This window comes from Nicotiana attenuata, chromosome 7 (assembly GCF_001879085.1).
Source record: "Nicotiana attenuata strain UT chromosome 7, NIATTr2, whole genome shotgun sequence".
NCBI classification, from domain to species: Eukaryota; Viridiplantae; Streptophyta; class Magnoliopsida; order Solanales; family Solanaceae; genus Nicotiana; species Nicotiana attenuata.
Window position 1 is genome coordinate 16035051 of NC_031995.1, and position 22467 is coordinate 16057517.

At 38.8% G+C, this 22467-nt stretch overlaps 1 protein-coding gene and 1 pseudogene across 3 annotated transcripts; both read right to left on the reverse strand.

The window, feature by feature from the left end:
• LOC109228754 (serine/threonine-protein kinase CDL1-like) lies at positions 220-3418 on the reverse strand. Of its 3 annotated transcripts, XM_019393950.1 has the most exons (4): positions 2971-3403; positions 2514-2821; positions 1340-2182; positions 220-840 (listed from the first exon to the last, which is right to left on the reverse strand). In XM_019393950.1, exons 3-4 carry the CDS (start codon positions 2120-2122, stop codon positions 616-618), a joined length of 1008 nt encoding a protein of 335 aa, XP_019249495.1. In that variant the 5' UTR covers positions 2123-2182; positions 2514-2821; positions 2971-3403; the 3' UTR covers positions 220-615. The 3 variants fall into 3 exon arrangements, with proteins under 3 accessions (XP_019249495.1, XP_019249494.1, XP_019249493.1); XM_019393949.1 differs by having other exon boundaries at positions 1340-2821; positions 2971-3418; XM_019393948.1 differs by lacking the exon at positions 2971-3403 and having other exon boundaries at positions 2691-2942.
• The window catches only part of LOC109229859, a 44731-nt pseudogene continuing 27293 nt past the window's right edge, over positions 5030-22467 (reverse strand).

Genomic DNA, 22467 nt, shown 5'->3' on the forward strand with positions numbered 1-22467 from the left:
TCACAATCCTATTAAATTACTAGGTTCTAAATTATATATTTATACATATTCAATGAATTTTTTTAAAAAAATAAATAAATTAAAGTATGAACAAAAGCTATTGAGTTCAGCCGAACCTGTATCTGACACTCTAGCTCCGCCCTTGGGCACTAGTGACAAGCCATTACAGACTTTCTGATGCTTTTAGAGTTTGCTCATATCAAATTGTTCAAAAACACATAGAAAATATCGAAGTTTCCATGTATATGTTCATATTCCTGTATCATATCTTGTTTCAGAATACATACATGTGTTAGTTCATAAAATAATAGACTATTGAGGATAACAAGCTTTACTACTATCTTCATTGTATCGACAAAATTTTGACGAAATGCTTATGCTAGTTCAGATCTTTCCTGAGCAGAGGTTCTACCTGAGCTGATGGTCTACCGGAAACAACCTCTCTATCTTCTTAAAGATAGGGGTAAGGTCTGCGTATACACTACTCTCCCCAGACCCACTCGTGAAATTACACTGAGTTTGTTGTTGTTGTTGCTGCTTGTGCTAGTTCAGATTCTTTTTAACCTAGCCTGCAATCACTAATTGCCCACATTCTCGACGAGCATTAGGAGATGTTTAGGTTGCGTTTTGAACATCCTGACTTTCAGAATCATACTTTCCTGAAGCAATGTGAGTCAAAAATGTGACCACCTCTGCTATGGCGGGACGTTTTGTAGGTTGCTCTTGAACACACATTTCTGCGACTATAAGAGCTTGTTGTAAACCTTTTGCTGGATAATTGCCTTGAAGCGTTGGATCTGCCATTTCAGAGAATTTCTGATCTTTGATCAATGGACTTGCCTGACATGAAAAATATCAATGTTTACATCAGAAAACTAAAAGTAGCACAAATTTGTATAGCAGAAACCAAGTTGGTTAATTAAAAACAATTCGTTCTTAAAGATATGCTGCTCAGACTCTCCAGAAATACAGCTGTACCCGTGTCAAATCCTCCAAAAATGCACTACTTTTGGATGACTCGACACGTGCATTTTTGAAGGATCCGACACGCACTCACGGGTATTTTTTAAGAGTCCACCATTTCTCTGAATGTAGTGGAACTAACTTCAACAAGAATTATAGGGAAACACAACAACAACAACAACAACAAAATACCCAGTATTATCCTACACTGTGGGGTGTGGGGAAAGTTGTATGTACGCAGACCTTACCTCTACCTTGTGAGGATAGAGAGGCTGTTTCCAACAAACCCCCGGCTCAGGAAGAATTTTAGGGGAAAGGAAAAAAAATCAATCTCATTGAAGTTTTGAGAATTATTATAAGAGCAAAAATATCTTACCCATTCAACCAGATTGTACTCTTCTCCATCTGTTGAATTTTCTATTGCTTTTCTCCCAGTAAGGATCTCCAGAAGGACAATTCCAAAGCTGTAAATATCCGACTTTACACTCAACTCACCAGTCATGACATACTCAGGTGCACTATACCCAATCGCGCCCTGGAATTTCACGTATACATGGCGTTTGCCGCCTATAGGCCCTAGTTTGGCCAAGCTAAAACCAGATATCTTGGCTTGATATCCCTCATCAAGCAAGATATTAGAGCAGTTGATATTACGGTGTATTACAGGTGGCTGTGCTATATCATGTAAGAATTCCAATCCCTTTGCTACTTCAATAGCAATTTTCATTCTAGTGTCCCAATCAAGTTGTTTCTTACCAGGTGAAGAATCTGCACATAAATCAATAAATTTTAAAACCATATCTTTATTTGAAATAGGAAGGGGAACCTTGACGTAACTGGTAAAGTTGTTGTCATCTGATGAGGAGGTTATGGGTTCGAGCGATGGAAACAATCTCTTGCAAAAATGTAGGTAAAGCTGCGTATAATAGACCCTTGTGATCCGGCCCTTCCCTAAACCCCGCGCATAGCGAGAGCTTAGTACACCGGGCTGCCCGTTATCTTTATCTGAAGTAGTAATCAAATAGTGTGATAATTTACCATGAATATAGTCTTTTAATGATCCTAGCGGCACGTATTTGTAAACCAGAAGTCTATGATCTCCGTCAGCACAGTAGCCGATTAGATGTACAATATTAGGATGGTGTAACAGATTTAACATCAACACTTCAACAAGAAATTTCCTGTTGCCATTTTGATCAACCTGTTTGATGGCAACAACCTGCAGTGTCATAATTCAAATCCATGAAGTCTATTCTACAAAGAAACATACGAATAACTAACAAATGATCCTAGTGTACTATTTTGATTTATTTACTCTGTTCCGTCTAATTTATTATGATGTTTGTTACTGTTTGTTGCTAGTGCTTCCTTTCTTCTCCTTTTATTGGAAACAACCTCTCTACCTTCGCTGGATAGGTTTAAAATCTGCATACACAATCCCACCTGTGGGATTGCACTGAATTTGTTGTTGTTGTACTCTGTTTCATCTAATTGTTAAGGGGAAAAAGCATAGTAAAAGTGCATAATAGAACCAAACTTGTATGGATCACCTCCAGAAATGGCCAACATAATGGGAAGATGCTTTGATTTTGATTTCTCTTGTGAAAATAAACTCAAACGAGCGTCCCATCACAAAAGTAAAACAGAACAAAAACAATATATATGTATATCAGTATTCGGAGCTGAGCTCATCTCAGAAAGGTGCACGAGTATGTTTTGCGGCTAACCTGTTCGTCAATATGCCCCTTATATACTCTTCTACTGCCTCCTTGTCCGAGACGACAATCATCTCGAAAGTTTCTGGTTGCATTGGCTAATTCCTCCAATGTAAAAGTTTTTGCAACAATGTTACTAGATCCTGCAATATTAACAGACTCCATAAGGTATATTATTGAGTTCTTAGCCTTATGTCACACAGGGAAAGGTATGACTATAACAGAAACCAATGTAATGGTTTTAACATATCAAGAGTAGAAATACTAACAAAATGTCAACAAAATGACATACACTATTTTCAGCATTCAGCTTCTCATTGGTCCAATTGTTGGAAGAAAAGTCATCTGATAATTTCCTAAGCACTTTTCTATGAACCTTCCTCTGAACGTGACATTTATCTTCCCTTTACTTTTTGAACAGGTCAAACCCCTACCCCAAGGGAGTAGAGAGGTTGTTTCCAAAAGACCCTCGACTAAAGAAGAGGAAAAGAGACCATATCCAACAGATACCCCATAGGAAAATAACATCATGAAAACCAGAAAATAAATGCAAAGCAAAAGCGATAGCCAGTAAATAGACCCGGCACTATGAAAAACGAAATAGTAGTAAGATACAACATTGCCACTAACTGTCTCAGACAAAAATCCTATCAGACTAGCCTCGCAAAGGTAATCCTAACAAGGAAATTCAAGAAAATGCAAAAGTGCTATACAAAGAAGCTTCCCTTATTTTTAATGGGATTAAACAGTGTATATTCAGCGTACTTATACAGCGTAATTTCAAGACGAAGGGGATTCAATTGAATCATCTTCCTACCTTCAGCTAAGACACGGGCCACAAGTTCTCATAAGATATACATATGGACTTTAACATACAATTATCGTTAAAAAGAATTTTATTTTATCTCTAATGCTTCCGGGTATACAAAAGGGATCTTGACACAAGTAGCCGGTCATATTGTGATTGAGTGAGTAGCTAATCGGGTTAATTCTTCTATTAAAAAAGGGATAGTTTTCAATCTATCTAAATTTTTACAGACCATATTTTACCTTAGCAGAAAAATTAATATTTAGTTTTTACTGGTCCTTGCCAGTGAATTTTATTCAATCAACCAATCTGAGTTAATTAAAATAATATTCTTCTATTTTTTTGTTAAACATTTCATGTCCAAGAATTTATAAAGTCCAAGTAGCATCTTCCTCCTAAAAAAAATTAACAGCCCTAAATATGAAATTATCTCCACGCGCAAATGCTTCCACCTCAAACAAATAAGGCAACAATAACAATAACAACAACAACAACAACAACAACCTGTGAAATCCCACTACTGGGTCTCAAACAAATAAGGCAACATGTGAATATATGATTCAACATAAACAAGATTTCTTCGCATATGAAAAAAAACAAGTCAAATTAAGGGCAGGCTCAAGATCATCCGAATAAGTAAAATGACATAACTTTGCCATAAACACACATGCAAAAATTAAAAGATTATGGAAAGCTTCTTCATTTTTATGGTTCGCTGCCCTAGGAATTGAGCCGCTATCCAATCAATTGCTACATATTTTCTTTTATTTCCTCGAATTCTTACTCCTCCGACCATCCCTTGGAGAAGAATCACTTGACTCAGGAACACCCGAATCTATTCTTTCTGTGTCCCATATCCACTTATGTTAAAATATCCGCCCATTACTCAGTGAAAGAAAATGCTAATCAGGGATTAAAAAAAGAAAGCTAGTGCCTCGTCAGAAAGACTTGGTTCATAGAGTAAAGCTTTTCCCACGATATTCGGTTTACACAAGAAAGAAACAAGAAGGAGAATCAATTTAAATATGTAGGATTATTATATACCAGAAATGGGCTCTCTCTTCTTTGGCATTTTCTTAAACAGTCCGGCGCACGAGAAACAATTCATCTCTGAAGAAAAAAAAATGAGAAAAAGAGCGGCAATAAAGAAAAGAAAAAGAAAAAAGTACAGATTAATGCTTTTGCGTGGCATATTAAATCATAGTAGTTCTGTAATTTTTTTTTCAATTTAGGTGTCAACCGTCAACGTCAACTATGTAGTAATACCTCGGCCTCATGATTAAAATATCACAAGTGTGTTTTCCATTGCATAATTGATTATATTCAGCAGAGTATTTCTTATTTCCATGCCACCAATCCTTAAATGATGTTTCGTATGCCAAATTTCAATGTCCAAATGGTTAGCATCTTCACTCACAGTTGCAACCAAACGCAATTGAGCAAAGTCTCAACAGGGATATAACTTTAACACTCCATATTAAGCAAACGCAGGATCAACACAGACACATCAAGAAAGAAGAGAACTAATATATTAAGACACCGGTAGAAAATAGTTTCTTTTATTCAATAATCTGCTACCTGCAGCGTCAAAGTACCTGCAGCTCTAGAATGCATAGACATTATACATTTCTCTAAATCTAACTCTATCCTGCAAAACTGTTTTTTAAATAACCATGGTACCAGCTTGCGCACACCTCGACTAATTCCACGGAATACCTGCTACCTCCCACCAGCAACAGGTATCAAATAACTCTATCCACCAAGGCTTGGATAGATAGGAAGAAGTCATCTAGTGTTTTTTGTTTCCGTTGGGAATTGAACATGAGACCTCATGGTTCTAACCCACTTCATTGACTTAGGCCACACCCTTGCAAAAAAAAAATTAAAAAGAAAATGTTTCCACCAAAAGCATAAGATCCTACAAAATTGTTACAGGTAGAATTCAAAAGAATTCGAGAGTGCCAGTTATAGTGACTGGTGGATTTATATCAATTCGAGTAGCCTTCCCTTGTGAAAGTAATTGTGGCAGTGTATTGGCTTCTCTGGCTGCAACTCCTTCGCCAGTCCATACTGTGACATGAGGCCATTGGTTTTCGGAATTGACCTTTTCACCTTCAACAGAGCCAGGCTCAGCTTCTAGTGCAGCAAGTTTTTCAGAGAACAACAAAGCAGCCAACTCTACCGGCACCTTTTGGTCAAGAAAGGCAGCGTATTTGGCAACTGCAGTGACACCGTGACTTCTCTTGTGAGCCAAGGTCAAATGGGCCTTCTGAATGCAGCTCTCTAAGCTTTTGTCCTTCAAGAAATCACCAACTTTCGGATCTTTCTGGGCTAGCTGTCCACAAAATAATGAGAAGCATGAGATAACATAGTCGGGTCCTTTATGCGAATACTTTATTCACATGAAGGACTTTTAAACGAAATGCAGAAATTTCAGATGAGATAGGAAATCACTAAGATTGAGAGGACAATAGAGCGGAAGCAGAATATTTGCTTTTCTCGGATAAAGAGATTATTAATTGAACGACACAGAAGGCAACAAACAGATAAACAAGAAAGACTATCATTCTCTTCAACCTGCCAAGAAAACAATTTAGCCACAAGGAATAATATATTGTTTTGTGCACAAACCCTCAGGTATGATAAGAGCATAGACCACTAACTACAACTAGCAAGAAACAAAATTTCCAGTCATCAAAGACTCCACAAGTGCAACTTATAAATTTGGAAATTCACTTACATCATTCAGAAGACCAAGAATTTCTGGAACTGGGAGGCTGACAGCAGCAAACACAATAGATCCTAGCTTCCTCTTCTCAGAAGTAGGCGCTGCATACTCGGCCCTCGCAATAGCTCTCAGTTGTTCCAGGACTTCTTTAACAGCAAATTCAAATGGAACCTGAAATAGAAGTTTGCAGAATCACTAGCCAAATATTCTCCTACCAAAATGTGGCCGATTTCTTTCGAACTGTCACTACTCTTCTGCGCCTCGGGGTTCCTGGGGACAGAGGAGGGGGCGGGGGAGGGGGTGTTGCTGATCATGGAATATTGAATCATCCAACTAACCCCAATAACAGAAAGGCGTTGCTCATGCAGCATGTATGATCTTCTTTGGCATACCAGCTCACTTAAGGCAAGTAATTCATTCTTTTTCTACAGACATGGCTTCCTACCTAAGCCACTCTTTCCTCCAAATCCCTACAGCCTCCCCATGTCAAAGAAGAGTTACATACAGAAAAACACATCTGTGCAAACAGCGCAGGTAAAGAAGCTTCTGTGCTTTGTCATTGGCTATGTTATATGGACTCGTTTACGGGTATATATATATCCTATACGGGTGAGTCTATGTATCTGGTATGGCGCCAAATTTGTTGCTGATTTTTGGCGTATTTGAAGAACCCACACGAAGTACCCCAATCTTTACCACACAATTACTACACAGGTACGTCAATTCAAATAATGTATGCATGTAGTACATCTACGTGTCATGGGTAACATCTGAAGCGAAGGGCGGGCTTGAATAACATTATAGCAATCATAATTTTATTTCCAGTGGAAGGTAAGATCAGAGAATTACGTGCCTTGAGAGATCTAACAGCACTGAGCTAAGCTGCACAAACTTACCTGTATTGAATTGAGATAGTCGGCATTTCCAAGTAGAATATCCCTCAATTGCTTCTCCCATTTCACCCTCTCTTTTGCATATGTCCCTTTTGTAGACTCCAATCTACAGGATTGAATGTAAAAAATCCCACACAACGAGAAAAACTCATTAGTAACAATCAATCAACTGGAAACACCATTACCTTAGAACATTTTTAATCAAGAGAAAACTTGTATATATAGAATGGTGGGTGAACTTAGCTTTTTCACTCAAATACACAAAAATGAACTTTATCAATGTGTAACCAAACATTTTCTTGTCCTCCAACTACTAATATCATAAACCTAACAAGTTTATTTAACACAACTTTCTTTTATTTTGCCTTTTGGGTTTTGGGGGGGGGAGGGGGAGGGGGGGAGGAGGATTGTTCGAGGATTCTACATTGTTGGGAAAACAGATCTTATAGCCCCAAAAGAAAAAGCATATAAGTGGTCTTAAACCTACTGAAACATGCAGACAAATTCATATTCATGTTGCAATAAATTTAGTGCACTATATTTGTGTATACATGCGCACGTGGTGTGTGTATACATACATAAATGTGGAATAAAAAGTTATCATTAGGCAAAAGCAATACAACAAAAGCAGAATCGTAAAAAGGAGTTTCATAGCTCTGGATCATGCTCAGACTACTCAGTAGAGTCAGGACACTGGAAATCAATGAACATATCAGATTTTCACTAATGCTTTTCCAGCCTATAAGCCCCTGATATCCATCTTATTCCTGGCCATATGACGCTGGAAACTTCCCAGTGCCATTAAGAATCATAGAACCCTTAAGCCCTAAATTTCTGTTACCCCTGATCAACCCCAAATCTGTGCCGCTTTGGATCATACAAACCATCCTAAAGTTGACAGCAAAGCAATAATCAACAGACAAACAACAAATGGAACGGCTCATCATATTCAATCGACTAAAGGAATAAGAAAAGTATTGCGCCCAAAGAAAGAGAGAATTAAGGTCCAATATTTGGACTGGCAGAATAACTGTTGTAAGCTGTAATATTTTTTTAATTTTCTCCACCGACCAGAATTATTCAGCTAACCATTAACTATCAAGACCTCTATGCATCATAACAGAACGCAGTCATCACAAAGTCAAAAGAGTTGAAGCCTCTCGTATGAAGAAGTTGGAAGAAAGTTGTCACACATAATATCCTTACTTTCAATAACGCATTCTGGAGAAAGAAGTGGAATTTTCAAAAGCAACTCATAATTGCTTCAACATACACTTTTACTTTGAAAATATCTAAGCTGAGGATGTAATAGAGAGAGCTCCATATGGTGCAACATATAGGAAGGCATAATACTATTTCTCATCATGAACACTATAACTCAAATGCAAAAACGGGGAGAGGGTGTGGAGGAACTCATTAACTACACATTTTGACAGTATCTGAATGTAACACTTACCTTCGATGTTTGTTCTTGTGAAGCTTGTACAGATTGATTCCATCCTCAATAATAGACCTCACAGAATCTGGTAAAGGAGACCTTCATATGATCATAACAATATCAACAGCAAGTAAAGAAAATGAACAAGGGAAGACCAACATGTCCTAGAATGGAAACAGTTTCAAACTACACAGGTCAAATACCAAATACCGCCGACAGCAATGCCAACAGAGCACAGACTTTAACGATATTAAGGAAGTCATCTGACATGATAGTAGAATATTATCAGATTCCAACATTACCTGCGGCATTTTGTTGGTTGAATTGCTATAGATAAGTGGTGAAGACATATTTAAGAAAATAAAAGTGTGCTCTCTCTAATAGCTTAAGCTTTTCGATGAGATGGTTAAACAACTCCAACATGGTTTAAGAGCCAGAGGTCCTGGGTTCAACGCCACCCATTATCAACAAGAATTTCCACGTGCTTGCCGTGAAAAAGGAATCAAGCCCGCACGTGAAGGAGCATGTTGAAGACATAATTAATAAAATAAAATTGTGCTTGCTCCCTCTAACAGCTTAAGCTATTCAATGAGATGGTGACACAACTTCATCAATAAGCTATATCACTGAAACTTCTAGTTGTGTTAATATCCTCTAGGGTTGAACATTGTGGAACACACAGCTCGCTGTAATTAGCATACATGTACTCAAAACCCCAGCTTTATACAAAACAATTGGATTTATAGATAACACCCACTTTCATCTTTTTCTTTTCCTTAATCTTTGCTCTTTTTTCTTTTTGGCCGTGAAGAAAGTACGGCGACGATATTGGAGTTTGTGTTCAAATTTAGCAATCTCCTTCAAATTTTGGAAGGCTGTTTGATATATTGTATGAGTTAGAATTTAAGCTTAACTAAATTAGAGCTATATTCACTCTAGTTAATGAAACTTAGTGATTAGGTGAAAGCACAAACAACCAGTTTGGCTACATTGTGAAACTGTACTTGATCATTGAATGCCAGTCAGAACTCAGATGCATGTCAAACATCAATATATGATGATACTATGCAGAACCTTTGAGTCATCATGTGTAACGACCCGACCGGTCGTTTTTGGAATTTACGCCCCGATCCCCTATTCACTGTTTTCCCAAGTTTATTTCTGCTATTTTGATTTGCCGGGATGCTCGGTTATGGGTTTCGGCGAGTTTTGGGACACTTAGTCCCTAAATGAGAGCTTAAGTATTGGAAGATTGACCGTAGTCGGAACAGTATGAAGACGGCCTCGGAATGGAAATCCGATGGTTCCGTTAGCTTCGTTAGGTGATTTCGGGGTTAGGAGCGTGGTCGGATTATGTTTTGGAGGTCCGTAGGTAATTTAGGCTTGAAATGCCGAAAGGTCGAATTTTGAAGTTTCCGGTTCGATAGTGAGATTTTGATCCGAGGGTCGGAATGGAACTCCGGAAGTTGCAGTAGCTCCGTCATGTCATTTGGGATGTGTGTGCAAAATTTCAGGTAATTCGGACGTGTTTTGGTTAGGTTTTTGATTGAAAGCGTATTTTGAGGGAATTTGAAGTTCTTAGGCTTAAATCCTTGATTAATTCGAGTTTCCGACGTTGTTTTAGGTGGTTTAAGGATTGGTACAAGTTTGAATGATTTTGTGGGATATGTCCGTAGGTTTGGTTGAGGTCCCGGGGGCCTCGGGTGTGTTTCGGATGCTCAACGGAGCATTTTAAGTTGTTAAAAATTGCAGATTTTTGCTTCAGGTCTGTTGCAGACCTATCCTTCTTCGCGTTCGCGTTAATGCCCCCGCGTTCGCGAAGCTTTACCTTTTTTTCCCTTCGCGTTCGCATCCCAGCCCTCGCGTTCGCGTAGCATTATTTGGCCCTGAGGGCTGTGACTATTTTTCCTCATCGCGTTCGCATGCCTTAAGTCGCGTTCACGTAGCTTTGCAATGTTCGCCCTTCGCGTTCGCGTCTCCTACTTCGCGTTCGCGAAGAGCAATTTCTGGGCGACAATAATTTCTCTTCCGCGTTCGCGAAGCATAATTGAGCAGCCTTCATTTTTCTTCTTCGCGAACGCGAGACTTCCTCCGCGTTCGCGATGCAATAAATACCTGGGCAGATATAACATTTCAAAAACGAGGGTTTAGCCATTTTTACCAAAACTCAAGCTTGGGAGCTCGGATTTGAGCGAGATTTGGAGAGTTTTTCAGGGGCATCGATTGGGTAACGATTCTAANTGATGTGAGACGGGGTCTCAGCCTTGTGTTGTGATGGTACTGATGAGCTTGAGGTACAACTCTTTCGTTTGAGTCATTTTTCATGATTTGAGTATGTTCAGACCGTTTCTTATTGGAGCGCGTATTATGCAAGTTGTGGCTTAGGCCTGTATTGAGGTGTCATATCACCAGAGTGGTGTGTTGGATTCGAGGTGATCGTTGGGGTCACTAATGAATACGAACGGATTTGATTTCAGCTTGTTGGAAAGATAATATCGAGGTTCGGCTCGGAATCTGCTGTGGTATTAGTCAAAAGGGAAGTGGCTTCATGAATGGTTGATCTGAGAAATGGTTACGGTTTATTGCGTGTTTCATTTATCGTTGGCAGTATATGAAAGTGTTAGAATAAGACCTTAGTTGATAAGAGGTTTTCTACCGGTATTCGGGTGTTGTGGGCACCTGCTGTGAATAGAAGTTATCGTTTCGAGTGTTTGGGTTATGTAGTATATCATATGATTGCACCTGAGGTTGCAGGTATGGGTTATTACAGCTGGTTGGGGCTTATTCTGAGTATAGATGTGAGGTTCTGATCTTGTGTATGATTTCAGAAAGTGCAATGTGGTTCTATGGTTTATGGACTAGATGGATTGTGAAATTTCAGCTATGTTGTGTTATCGGACCTATGCGAGATAGGGTGACGTGGGGTATATGCTTGGTAAGGTCATTCAGCTATTGGTTGGCTTCTAGGACAACTCTGGGTACGCTCGAGGATGAGCGTTTGTTTAAGTTGGGGAGGATGTGACGACCCGACCCGTCGTCTCGTGAGAACCGCTCTATTTCCCCCATTTCCTGCTTCGTTATGTTTTATTATCAGTGTCTTGTGTAAACGAGTTGAATTGGGTTGATTTTTGGAAGGAAATGAGACACTTAGTCTCTTTAAGGAAGACTTGTTTTGGAAAAGTCAACCGGATGTTGACCTATGAGTTAGAGGGCTCGGATGTGGATTCCGATGATTCGGTTAGCTTCGGGTGATGATTTGTGACTTAGGAGTGTGATCGGAAGTCAATTTGGAGGTCCGATGTAGAATTAGGCTTGAATTGGCAAAGTTAGTATTTTGGCGAATTCCGGTTGATAGGTGAGATTTTGATCCGAGGGTCGGAATGGAATTCCGAGAGTTGCTGTAGCTTCATTAGGTGATTTGGGATGTGTGTGCAAAATTTCAGGTTATTCGGAGGTGATTTGTTTGGGTTGTTGATCAAATGCGTGTTTCAGAAGTTTTAGAAGAACTTAGGCTTGAATCCGATGTAAGTATGGTGTTTTGATGTTAGTTTTGGTGTTTTGAGAGTGCAACTAAGTTTGAATGATCATATGTGACGTGTTAGTATGTTCGTATGCGGTCCCGAGGAGCTCGGGTGAGTTTCGGATAGGTTAGGGCCGTGTGGGGTTATAATTCCGCTAATTAATATTATTAAGTCATGTTTTAGCTGTTTATTCATGTTTAAATTATTTTTGAAAAGACGAATTGGGCTAGTTGGCTGGCCTCGTCTTCACGAGAGGTGCCATCACGACCGGGTTTGGGAATTGGGTCGTGACATTGTTATTGTTGCTGTTGTACTTGGGGTGTTGATGCACTAGGTTTCTGCTGTGTGGTTATTGATATTGTGATGCACGAGGTTTCTGCCGTGCGGTTATTGATATTGTGATGCACGAGGTTTCTTTCGTGCGCTTATTGATATTGTGATGCATGAGGTTTCTGCCATGCGGTTGTTGTTGTGGGGTCGCACGAGGTTTCTGCCGTGCTATTGCTACTATTGATATATTGCACATGCGGCGTAACAAGGCGGGATATGTATATATGCTTATATGTGGGTTGCGCATGTGGCAAAATAAAATGGGAACATTATGATGCACGTGTGGCGAAACAAGGCGGGCACTTATTATGTTATTATTTGCACGTGGCGGAACAAGGTGGGCTATGTCAGGGGTTGATTGTGAGTATTTGTGATGGCCTGAGGGCATTTCTGTTTGTTCATATATTGTGATTATGGTACGTTTACCTATATGAACTTTGTCTCGTGGAAGTTGTGAGATGAGTTGTCAGTGTGACTGTGAGGCTGATGAGGGCACGAGATGCCAGTGGTTAGATTTCAGGTACTGGGACTCATGAGTTGTAATTGTCCGAGATTCGGTAATTCGTGGTAAATTTTGGATAAGACCTGATGTGAACACCGTTGTAAGATCTGAGTTATTGTTTTGTTTTCCCTTTACTGTATTGTGACTGTAGGATTTGGGATGAGTTTTTTTGCCGTTCCTATGTGTCATCATTCTTAATATTTTTGTTGTTACTTGTTGTTCTTTCCCCTTATTGTGATTGTAGCATTGATGGTCGCTTTGTACAGTCTTTATATAAATATATATCATGTTCCGTTGTTCCTATCATTGCACTGTTTATTAGACCGGTAGGTGTCTCGACTGTTCCTCATTACTACTCCACCGAGGTTAGTCTTGATACTTACTGGGCACCACCGTGGTGTGCTCATGCTACTCTTCTGCACATTTTTGTTATGCAGATCCAGGTATTTTCCACTCAGTTCTATCATCCTTGGGAGGAGGCGTTCTATAGAGACTTCGAGGTATATCTGCTACGTCCGCAGACCGAGGAGTCCCTTTCTATCTTCTGTAATAAGTATAGTCCCTTCAGTATTATCCCTTGTTTAGATATTTCCGGAGTTAGAGCTTCTTATGTATTTCATAGCTTGTGATTTGTGAGATTCCGGGTTTTGGGAATTTTGTTAGCTTCGAGAGTTGTTATTGTATGTGCCGAGCGGCACCTTAAACACTGTTTATTTTTATTATTCCGGTTTTAGTTTTTTCTTCCGCAATTATTGTTTATATTCCGCATTTGTTAGGCTTACCTAGTCATAGAGACTAGGTGCCGTCACGATGGATCACGGAGGGCGAACCGGGGTCGTGACATCATGTCTTATACAACAACAAGGGTTGTCCTTTCCATCTGGCTGGGAAAATAAGAACAAATTCCATTTTCTTCTAAAATGAGTCTTATGACCAAACAAATACTTCAATCGAACAACCTAGCCCTAAATTGGAAAAGACCTCACCAATAAATGTAGACATTCAATGTTTGGGATTATATTAATATATCCATTAGAATCACTTTAGATACTTTACAAACGTTCATCATTGTTCTGAATGACTTTAGGTTGTTGTTTGTCAAGGAATATGAGAATTAACCTTTCAAGTCTTTTATTTGATAGGTATCATAATACTAAGACAAACTATGGAGAGATAAATTCGGAGAAATTTCAAGTACTTCCACTCAAGTTCTGCAACATTATGCACGCTTCCCCTAGCATATGAAATTACACCAAAACCCTCTTGTTCAAAATTGCATTACAAATATCACACTCAATAGCACGGAATCAAGAACGATTATGAAGAGGATTCACTTATAATATCAAATCAAATGTTATAGCCTTAATCAATTATTTACACACCTCTTTTTTCTCAAATCAAGCTGAAGAGGCCAACATCATTAAGGGGGTTCAGAAGAAAGAAGTCTTACTAACCTTTCAGGTTTCAGTAGAGGCATCCTGACAAGTGAGCAAAACGTTCAATAAGCTCACTCTCGAACTCCTGACGACTCTGAGTGAAAAATGAACCAACAGAATCAGATACAGATCCCATGTTTGTTTATTTATTTACTTCGTCAACTAACAGTTCGTACAGAGAAAGATCTCAGATAATCTTGTCAGCTGAATAAGAATCTGCACCTTTCCCTCATAAAGGTGATAAAACATTAGCAGCACACATCCAGCATTTGGAGATGACTTGTCAAGATTTCCCTTCAGGATCAAGCATAAAAGAGAGGTCTGAGGCATCAATATCCAAGTTGAATGGAGTAAATGGGCGAGAGCAGTTTACAAGGACGGAGTAATGAAGAGTTAAGTACCGGATGATTAGCTCGGTGAAGTACTCGGAATATAAAAACCGCAAGTGCATCAACAGAGAATGGATTGATTTCAGTTCCTGCATGATTAGCCAGGCAGTAGGATACACATAGATTAGTATGAACCCAAGAAAAAAGAAATGAACTTTCAAACATGCAATTCTCTTACTACCACTACCAATATCACTAACTATAAAGAAAGGTAATCTAAAACATCATTTTGTGCAAGCAACATGAAGCATTTATCCAATAATTGTTCCCCAAGAAACAAAAATATACAGCAAGATGATACCGAGTTTCACCAGTCTAAGTTAAAGATAACACAAATGCAAAGCCAGGAGTGTAGGTGGGAAGTATCTGCCTCATCTCCAAGAAACAAAAGCATATAACAAGATGATAGAGTTTTCATCACTCTAAGTTAAACAGACAAGAGAACTGCAAAGTCAGAGCTCAGAGGTCGGGAAGCATTTGTCATGTTTCCACCTGAATCAGACATAATTTTTCACTCACCAACAAACTAGAATTGTCAATAACACAAATCTGAATAAACATAGTAAGAAATGCAAAATGAAGCCACCAGACTGGGTGAATTACCAAATCATTTGACCCAGCTTTTCGTAAATTAAAGCAAACTTGCATGAGAAGCAGCATAACAGGTTATCGAAAATGTAAGCAACAGAAACTACAAAAGAACCATCTCTCAAGACCTTCTGAATCAGGTACAACTGGAATAGCAGATGCATTGGTGCTTAGGCACATCTTCTCAATCTGCAAAGATGAGATTTAAAACCCTGTGAGCAAATCTGGATATCATGATTTGAAGCTACCACTACATCTAATGTTATTTCCGAACTGAAATAACCTTAAAAACTCAAGTTCTTTATATGCATTCTGTGGCATTATAAAAAGTTGTACGCAAAGTACAGAGATCTGATACAACTATACTTTGTAATCTTGTGCGATATCATGATTTGAAGCACAACCACTACATTTTATGTTAATTTGGAACTGAAAATAACCTTAACAAGTGCGTTAAATTCAAAATTGTGTTAGAAGATTTGTACTACCCGGGAACAGTTACAAAAATTACCTGTCTCCATACTTTCTCATTTGGTGCATTCTTGTCAGCAAGCATGATTGAGTTAGGTTTTCTTCGGCATTCATCAGCAACTTTTTGCCAATAACCTATTAATATGATGGACGTACAGATATCAAACTTTATTATCTAAGGAAAAGCTATGTCCATCAAGCAAGGAAAAGAGGGAGATTTTTAATGGAAGATCCAAGAATCAGATGTTTCTGGCAAGAAGGAACCAGATCATAATCCATTTAGTTCTAAGTACAACTTTTTTCAATTAGTTCCCACCTGTATTCAAAGTAAATGCTTGTCAGAACAACTAATAGATATTCCATATGTCTCAGTTTATTCAAAATTCATTCCATTATGGGATTTCCCAAAAATTTTAACGCCCTTCTACCTCTATAAAAATTTTAAGAATTCAAATCCCTTAAACTATTCTAACTTATTAAAATTTGATGTGGTTTTTTCATCAACTAACTTTCAACCATTACTTTAAAGATATTCTTCCATCATTACTGCTTCAATATATAAAGATAATTCACATATTAAACCCTGTGCTTGTCAAATACTTACAAGACGTGATGGAGGGAATATATGATATACTGACGACACAACCTAACAGCACAAGATACATGGACATGCAAAATCAAATTCATTTATAAATAAGGAACATCCCAAAAGATGATGAAAATCACCTTCTTTAATAAGATCACCCATTAAACTATGAACTGGTCGATCATCTCCAAACCCTGCTGAAGCATTCAGTATTTCCTCACAAATAGCAGATTTAGCACAACCTGGTATTCCTGCAATTTAGCATTGCGTGTAAAAAAGAATGCATTATTTAATACTTGCAGGGCGTTCTATAAACAAAAAAGGTGCATTACGTACAAAAAACATAAAAGACTCCAGGGTTTATATCAGCAACTACAAGCAAATTGCTAGAGAACATGAACCACCATAAAGATTCAGATATTGTATACAGTCTGGAAATTCAAAACCAGTTCTATCTTACCTGGAAAGAAAACAATGAGACCCTCATTCTTCGCAACCATATCTTTCTCAGGCTCGAGACCACCCTCTTCATCTTGTCCTTCAACAATGGCAATGAAATCTTCAACTTTGACAAAATTTCCAGCAGATCCGATCAAAGCCTGATTTTGTGGACTACGTTTTGCATATTGTTCAAGGAAGGGCTCAGCTTCACTTAGGTATGTTTTTTTTAATAAGGAAAGGTTTACAAGCAAGTGTTAGCTTCACTTGGGGCTGTGGATGATGATAATGGTTTGTTCCCATATTTTCTGTGCATATATACTGCCCTGGAGAATATAGTCCTCGTAAGATGCTACACTGGAAAAATAAAAGTGACTCATCATAGAAAATCATAACTTCATTTAGTATTACAATTCATCAAGCATCTTGCTGAGTTCCTGTCGCTTGGCTGCTGAAGTATTCCAATTGTTCATTTGCCTAGATAGATAATATTGTTATAGAGATTAATATGCGTTATCATTTATCATTGAGGATTGATGAGAAAGTACATCCAGAAAATTCTCTTTTTCTTTTCTTTTTCTGATAAGTAGAACAGCACTCTCTCTTTTTGAGAAGAAATGCACTCGAAACATATCATTGTATCACTGAATCAAGTCGGCCATAGAAACACAAGCTTGAGAATGTAAATACAGGCTGATAGTCCCAACACACGAACAAAGGGAAGATTTTGTTAGAGACACCCTCAACGACTTGGGTTATACACAACTATACAAAATAATGAAGTCTAGATTCACAGTAGTTACACTAGCCAGATTGGACATATAAGATCTTCTGAGAATGATTTTTTTATTTTTGAGAATGTGTTGGACATATAAGATCTCAAAACTAGAAATTCAACAAAAGTTTACTAACCTGCTAAATTCAATAAAAATATGGCTGTAGAATACCATAAAGTGAAGGCTGATCATGACAGATCATTATGAGCATTTCAGAAAATTTAGATAATTCATTTAAGACTGTAGCACTTAATTATGTGACGATAAACACTCCTTAAAAGACCAATTAAGATGTGAATGGAACAACTTATAATTATTGAATTATGTCGACCTACAATGTAGCAGCAGCTCTTTATCCAACAAATTGAAATGCAGACAGAACACATATGAAGCCACCAAGGAATCCAAACCAGATGTTGACAATTGAAGAACAAAGGACCAACAAGATGAACCTCACCTCAGGTAATAATCACTGTAAGCAGAGGGACCTTCTTTTAAAAGAGTCGACAAGCCATCACGGATCAGAAAAGTTCTCAACTGCACAGTAAAGAAACAAATATAACACGAAATTTCTTTGCTCAACATGTGATAACTTTCAATGCAACATAGCATGCTAACCAATTATGTTCAGAATTTTTATCTTATTAAGTGGACAGCAGAACCAAGTATCATATTACTTTACAAAAAAATAAAATTGAGTTTCCGCTACTGTCACTTTCACTATTTTAATTCACTTCGCGGGCTCAACATATAAAGAACCCCATAGAGGAAGGGTTAGGCACATCCTGCTTCCAGCTATGTGATCTTAACCATGAACTCTGTATCTAACCCCTTCCTCGCCTTTACGTCATTTTGTGGTGTTTAAAGCAACTTGTGTGTCCCTCTATATTCCACTAGCACTAGCATTCTCCCACAAGTACAAACACCGCAAAACTCTACTCACAAACACTTGAGATGGAAATCGCTTAATTTTATTTTTTGCCTCCACAAAAATTTGAGCCTTGGTCTATGTGGTCGGCTTCCAACTTCATCAACATTTGGCGCACCTTTAAGTGCTCGTGTTCACATCATTTCTTTATCCTTCATGTACAACCCAAGACTTTGTCAATACCAGCTAGGAGATATAGATATGATATACATTTAGGTCAGAAGGCCCAAAAATGCATACGTAGTACTAGAAACCCAGTACACAAGCAGCTCCTCTTTTGGGAAGCCAACAAGCATGTGCGAGTATATGGCATTACTTCTCCATCGTTCTTACTTCATCTCTTCTTTTTTTGGAAACTGTTAATGTAGTAATTCTATAAATGACAACAGCCAAGCACTAAGATAATGCTTGTGAGTTACCAGTTCTGGGATTCCTTCCACAAGAACGAAAAGAAGGGATCACATCTGTACACAAAAAGAAACTCTAATCCCGTAGTGAGCTGATGAACTCTAACAGCTTTCTTCATCACTTACATCTCGAATGCTGCACTACAAAGACAAAAACCACAAACATCTGTACCTTCGCAACTTTACCAGGTTGTCTTTCCCTTCAAAAAACCTGATATTCCTCTCCCCACGTGACCAAATAGACACAAGCTGGCACTCTGTTCCATTTTCTTTTCAGAGACTTTCTAATACCACCACAGCCCTTACCTAACAGCAAATGTTACAGAGAACAAGGCATCACAAATGGCAGACTGAACAGGTTGAAGAAAAGGCTCCATAGTTGTTTTGCTACTGTGCAGCTGTTCAAAAGATGATTGTTGTTCTCTTCCTCCTTGTTACACAAATAGCATCTGCCACATCATCATTCCCGGTCGCTTCAAGTCTCTTTGAGTAAGAGAAGCATCGTGAGTGAGCCGCCACATCAAACATGCTACCTTGTGAGGGGCATATGGTTTTCCATAACTGTTTGTGGCAACTGAGATTACTGGGCAGCTCTTTGTTCCACTGTCTACAGCATGAGACACTGAAAAGAATTTCTGTTGCCACCTCCAACTAAGATGATCTTCTTCTGCATTTACTCAAACCTGCTTCAGCTCTATTAACAAAAGGGCCGTCCTTTGTACTTCCCAGTCAAATCAAAGTCTTCTAAAGTTTATGCACCAGCTGCTTCCATTCCAAGATTCAGAAACAACGCTTTGAGAAGCTAAAAAGATCATTGCATGCTATCATAAGAGAGTATGACCATTCTCGGAATCCTACCAGAATCTTGTATTCTAGCTAGGGGTGGCAATTTGAGCCCAAATCCATCCAACCCACCGAATCCGCCTAGAGATTAATGGTTGGGCTATAAACATTTTAGCTCATGGGTCTATTTGGGCTGAGCCCAAGTTAACCCATTATTTTTTATAGTCCATTCTGACTCATGAAGTAGCCCAAATACAACCCATGAAGCTCACCCAAAACAAAGGGATCTTAACACAACTTATCCAGAAATTTACTTAGTTGCCCCAATTTTCCTTTTTTTTTTTTTTGTATTTTCACTTTTCTGTTTTTTCGTTTTCTGCACCCCCACCCACCGCAAACCCCCTCAATCTTTTTTTTTTTTTGTATTTTTAATTTTCTATTTTCTGTTTTTCGTTTTTCTACACCACTCATCCACCCCGCGCAAACCCCCTCAAAATTTTATTTTTTTTTTTTTACTTTTTTGTATTTTCAATTTTCTGTTTTTCATTTTTTTGTTTTTCTACACCACCCACCCACCCCAACCCTTACCCACAAAATATTTTTTAACTTACACATTTTAAATACTAATTTGTTATTTAAGAAAATATATTTTTGATTCTCAGAATACTAATAGTATTTATTTACCTTTTATACATAGGTGTATAAAAGGTAAAAGGCTTTGCTTATGCAAGATGAGCATGGTTCTAAAATATAGGTCAAGTTGGGCGGGTTGGGCCATGACCCACTGTTTAGCCCATCTTGACCCAGCCCATCTTTAGCCCAAGTACACTTTGGGCTGGGTTGGGCAATGACCCATTTATTGACCTAACCCATCTTGACCCGCCCAAATTCAGCCCAACCCGCTCATTTGCCACCCCTAATTCCAGACATATCCAACATTAACTTTTGTATAAGCTTCGAACTCCGGCCATAAACTGCAAATGTGTTTCCATAGACACAAAGCATGTGAATCGATATTACGTGTAATCAAACTCTCTGTTTAGTGTTTACAGTACTTAGGAGAGATCACTCTTCTCCACAACCTCCTAATCTCCTTGTCATATCTCCACAACCATATCGTTGGTAAGCGTTGATTATGTAAATTCATGTTTTCAATTCCGAGTCCACCTTTTCTTTTACCTTCAATCACCCTATCCCATTTTACCCGATGAAAGGCTCTCTTTTCTTTGTTTCCATTCCACAAAAAAATCCTTCTAACCTTGTCAAAATTCTTTTTCACACTTACCGTCAGGGGATACAAGGAGATAAGATAAATGGAAAACTAAACAGGTTGAAAAAAAAGCCCCGTGGCTGTCTTGCTACTGTGTCCATAAGAAAATATTCCTTCATGTTTTAAGATCATGGAGCTTCGTTATTTGAATCCTATTTCCACACACCATCTTTCTGCAATTTTTTTATAATTGATACCATATTTGTCGCGACCCAAACCCATGGCACGTATTGTCCGCTTTGGACCTAGGCTCGTACGGGTTTGTCTTTCGGGCTACACCACCTCGAGCCCCAAAAGCGCGCATACCATGTGAACTTAATTCATGCCTTATATGGCTTTTCACTTTCCTCTCCCATTCTGAGGTAGGATTCGCCTAAGGTGACATGTGCACCCTTTCTTCAGAAGCTTGCTAGCCAAGAAGCCTGTCAGTCCTGCTTGACCCGCCCTCATCAGCCCGCCCTCTGTCATGGGCATCACATTCACCCCTTAGGACTCAGTGTCCTCGCTGAGGTTTGCCTCACCAACGTACTGAGGGAGATTCGGCTCTGATACCATATTTGTCACGACCCAAGCACATGGTACGTATTGTCCTCTTTGGGCCTAGGTCCGCACGGATTTGTCTTTTTGGGCTACGCCATCTTGAGCCCCAAAAGCGCGCATACCATGTGAACTTATGTCATGCCTCATAAGGCTCTTTACTTTCCTCTCCCATTTCGATGTGGGATTCGCCTAAGGTGACATATGCACCATTTCTTCATAAGCTTGCTAGCCTAGAAGCCTGCCGGTCCTGTTTGACCGCCCTCATCAGCCCAGCCTCCGTCAAGGGCATCAAATTACAAAATCGGAAGATTACCCTACATTGACATGATTAATGCAGTATCACCTAAGCTTTTAAAAAAAATTAAGTAGCAGGTTCCACATCTGGCGGTACCCCTTCGTCATTTCCTTAAAGTTTTAGCCTTGAGACACACTCCGCCTTTGGAATCCACAAACTCTGATTTCTCATACTATGAATCCCTGGTCAGCAACATTTGTGGTTGAGACTAGGAAGGTATCTAACCATCTCCGAGCGGCCAACTTTGGTTCCAGTATCATATAAGCTAATTGTTTTGGTTATAGTTGGTAATCACAAAATATTGGAAACCTATTTCATCCACTGCTCTATTCTGCATGAGCCATGCATTTTGATATAAAACAATTGAATTAAAAAAAGATAACTACAACTTGAAAAAATATGCCCCTAGTAGCAGCAGAACGACCAGTTTCAACACACAAACAGCAAGCGTGACATCAACTCATTGTTAATGAACTGCATTACCTTGTAAGTAAGAAATTTCAACTTGACCATCAGATTTGCATCTTCTTCTTCACCAGCTAAACTAATGTCCTCTTCTTCATTTTTTACCATATGATTGCTACATCGTACCATTTCAGCAGCTTTCTCCTCATTGGCCTTGAATAAATCCAGGTCAACGAAAAAACCTGTGAAAAGCTACA

Coding starts and splice junctions, on each gene's coding strand:
- LOC109228754 (XM_019393948.1), bottom strand. CDS start 2,843: ATGGAGTCTGTTAATATTGCAGGATCTAGTAACATTGTTGCAAAAACT. Junction 2,183..2,690: donor AGGGGCATATTGACGAACAG/GTTAGCCGCAAA, acceptor ATGACACTGCAG/GTTGTTGCCATCAAACAGGT. Junction 841..1,339: donor AGTACAATCTGGTTGAATGG/GTAAGATATTTT, acceptor TTTTCATGTCAG/GCAAGTCCATTGATCAAAGA.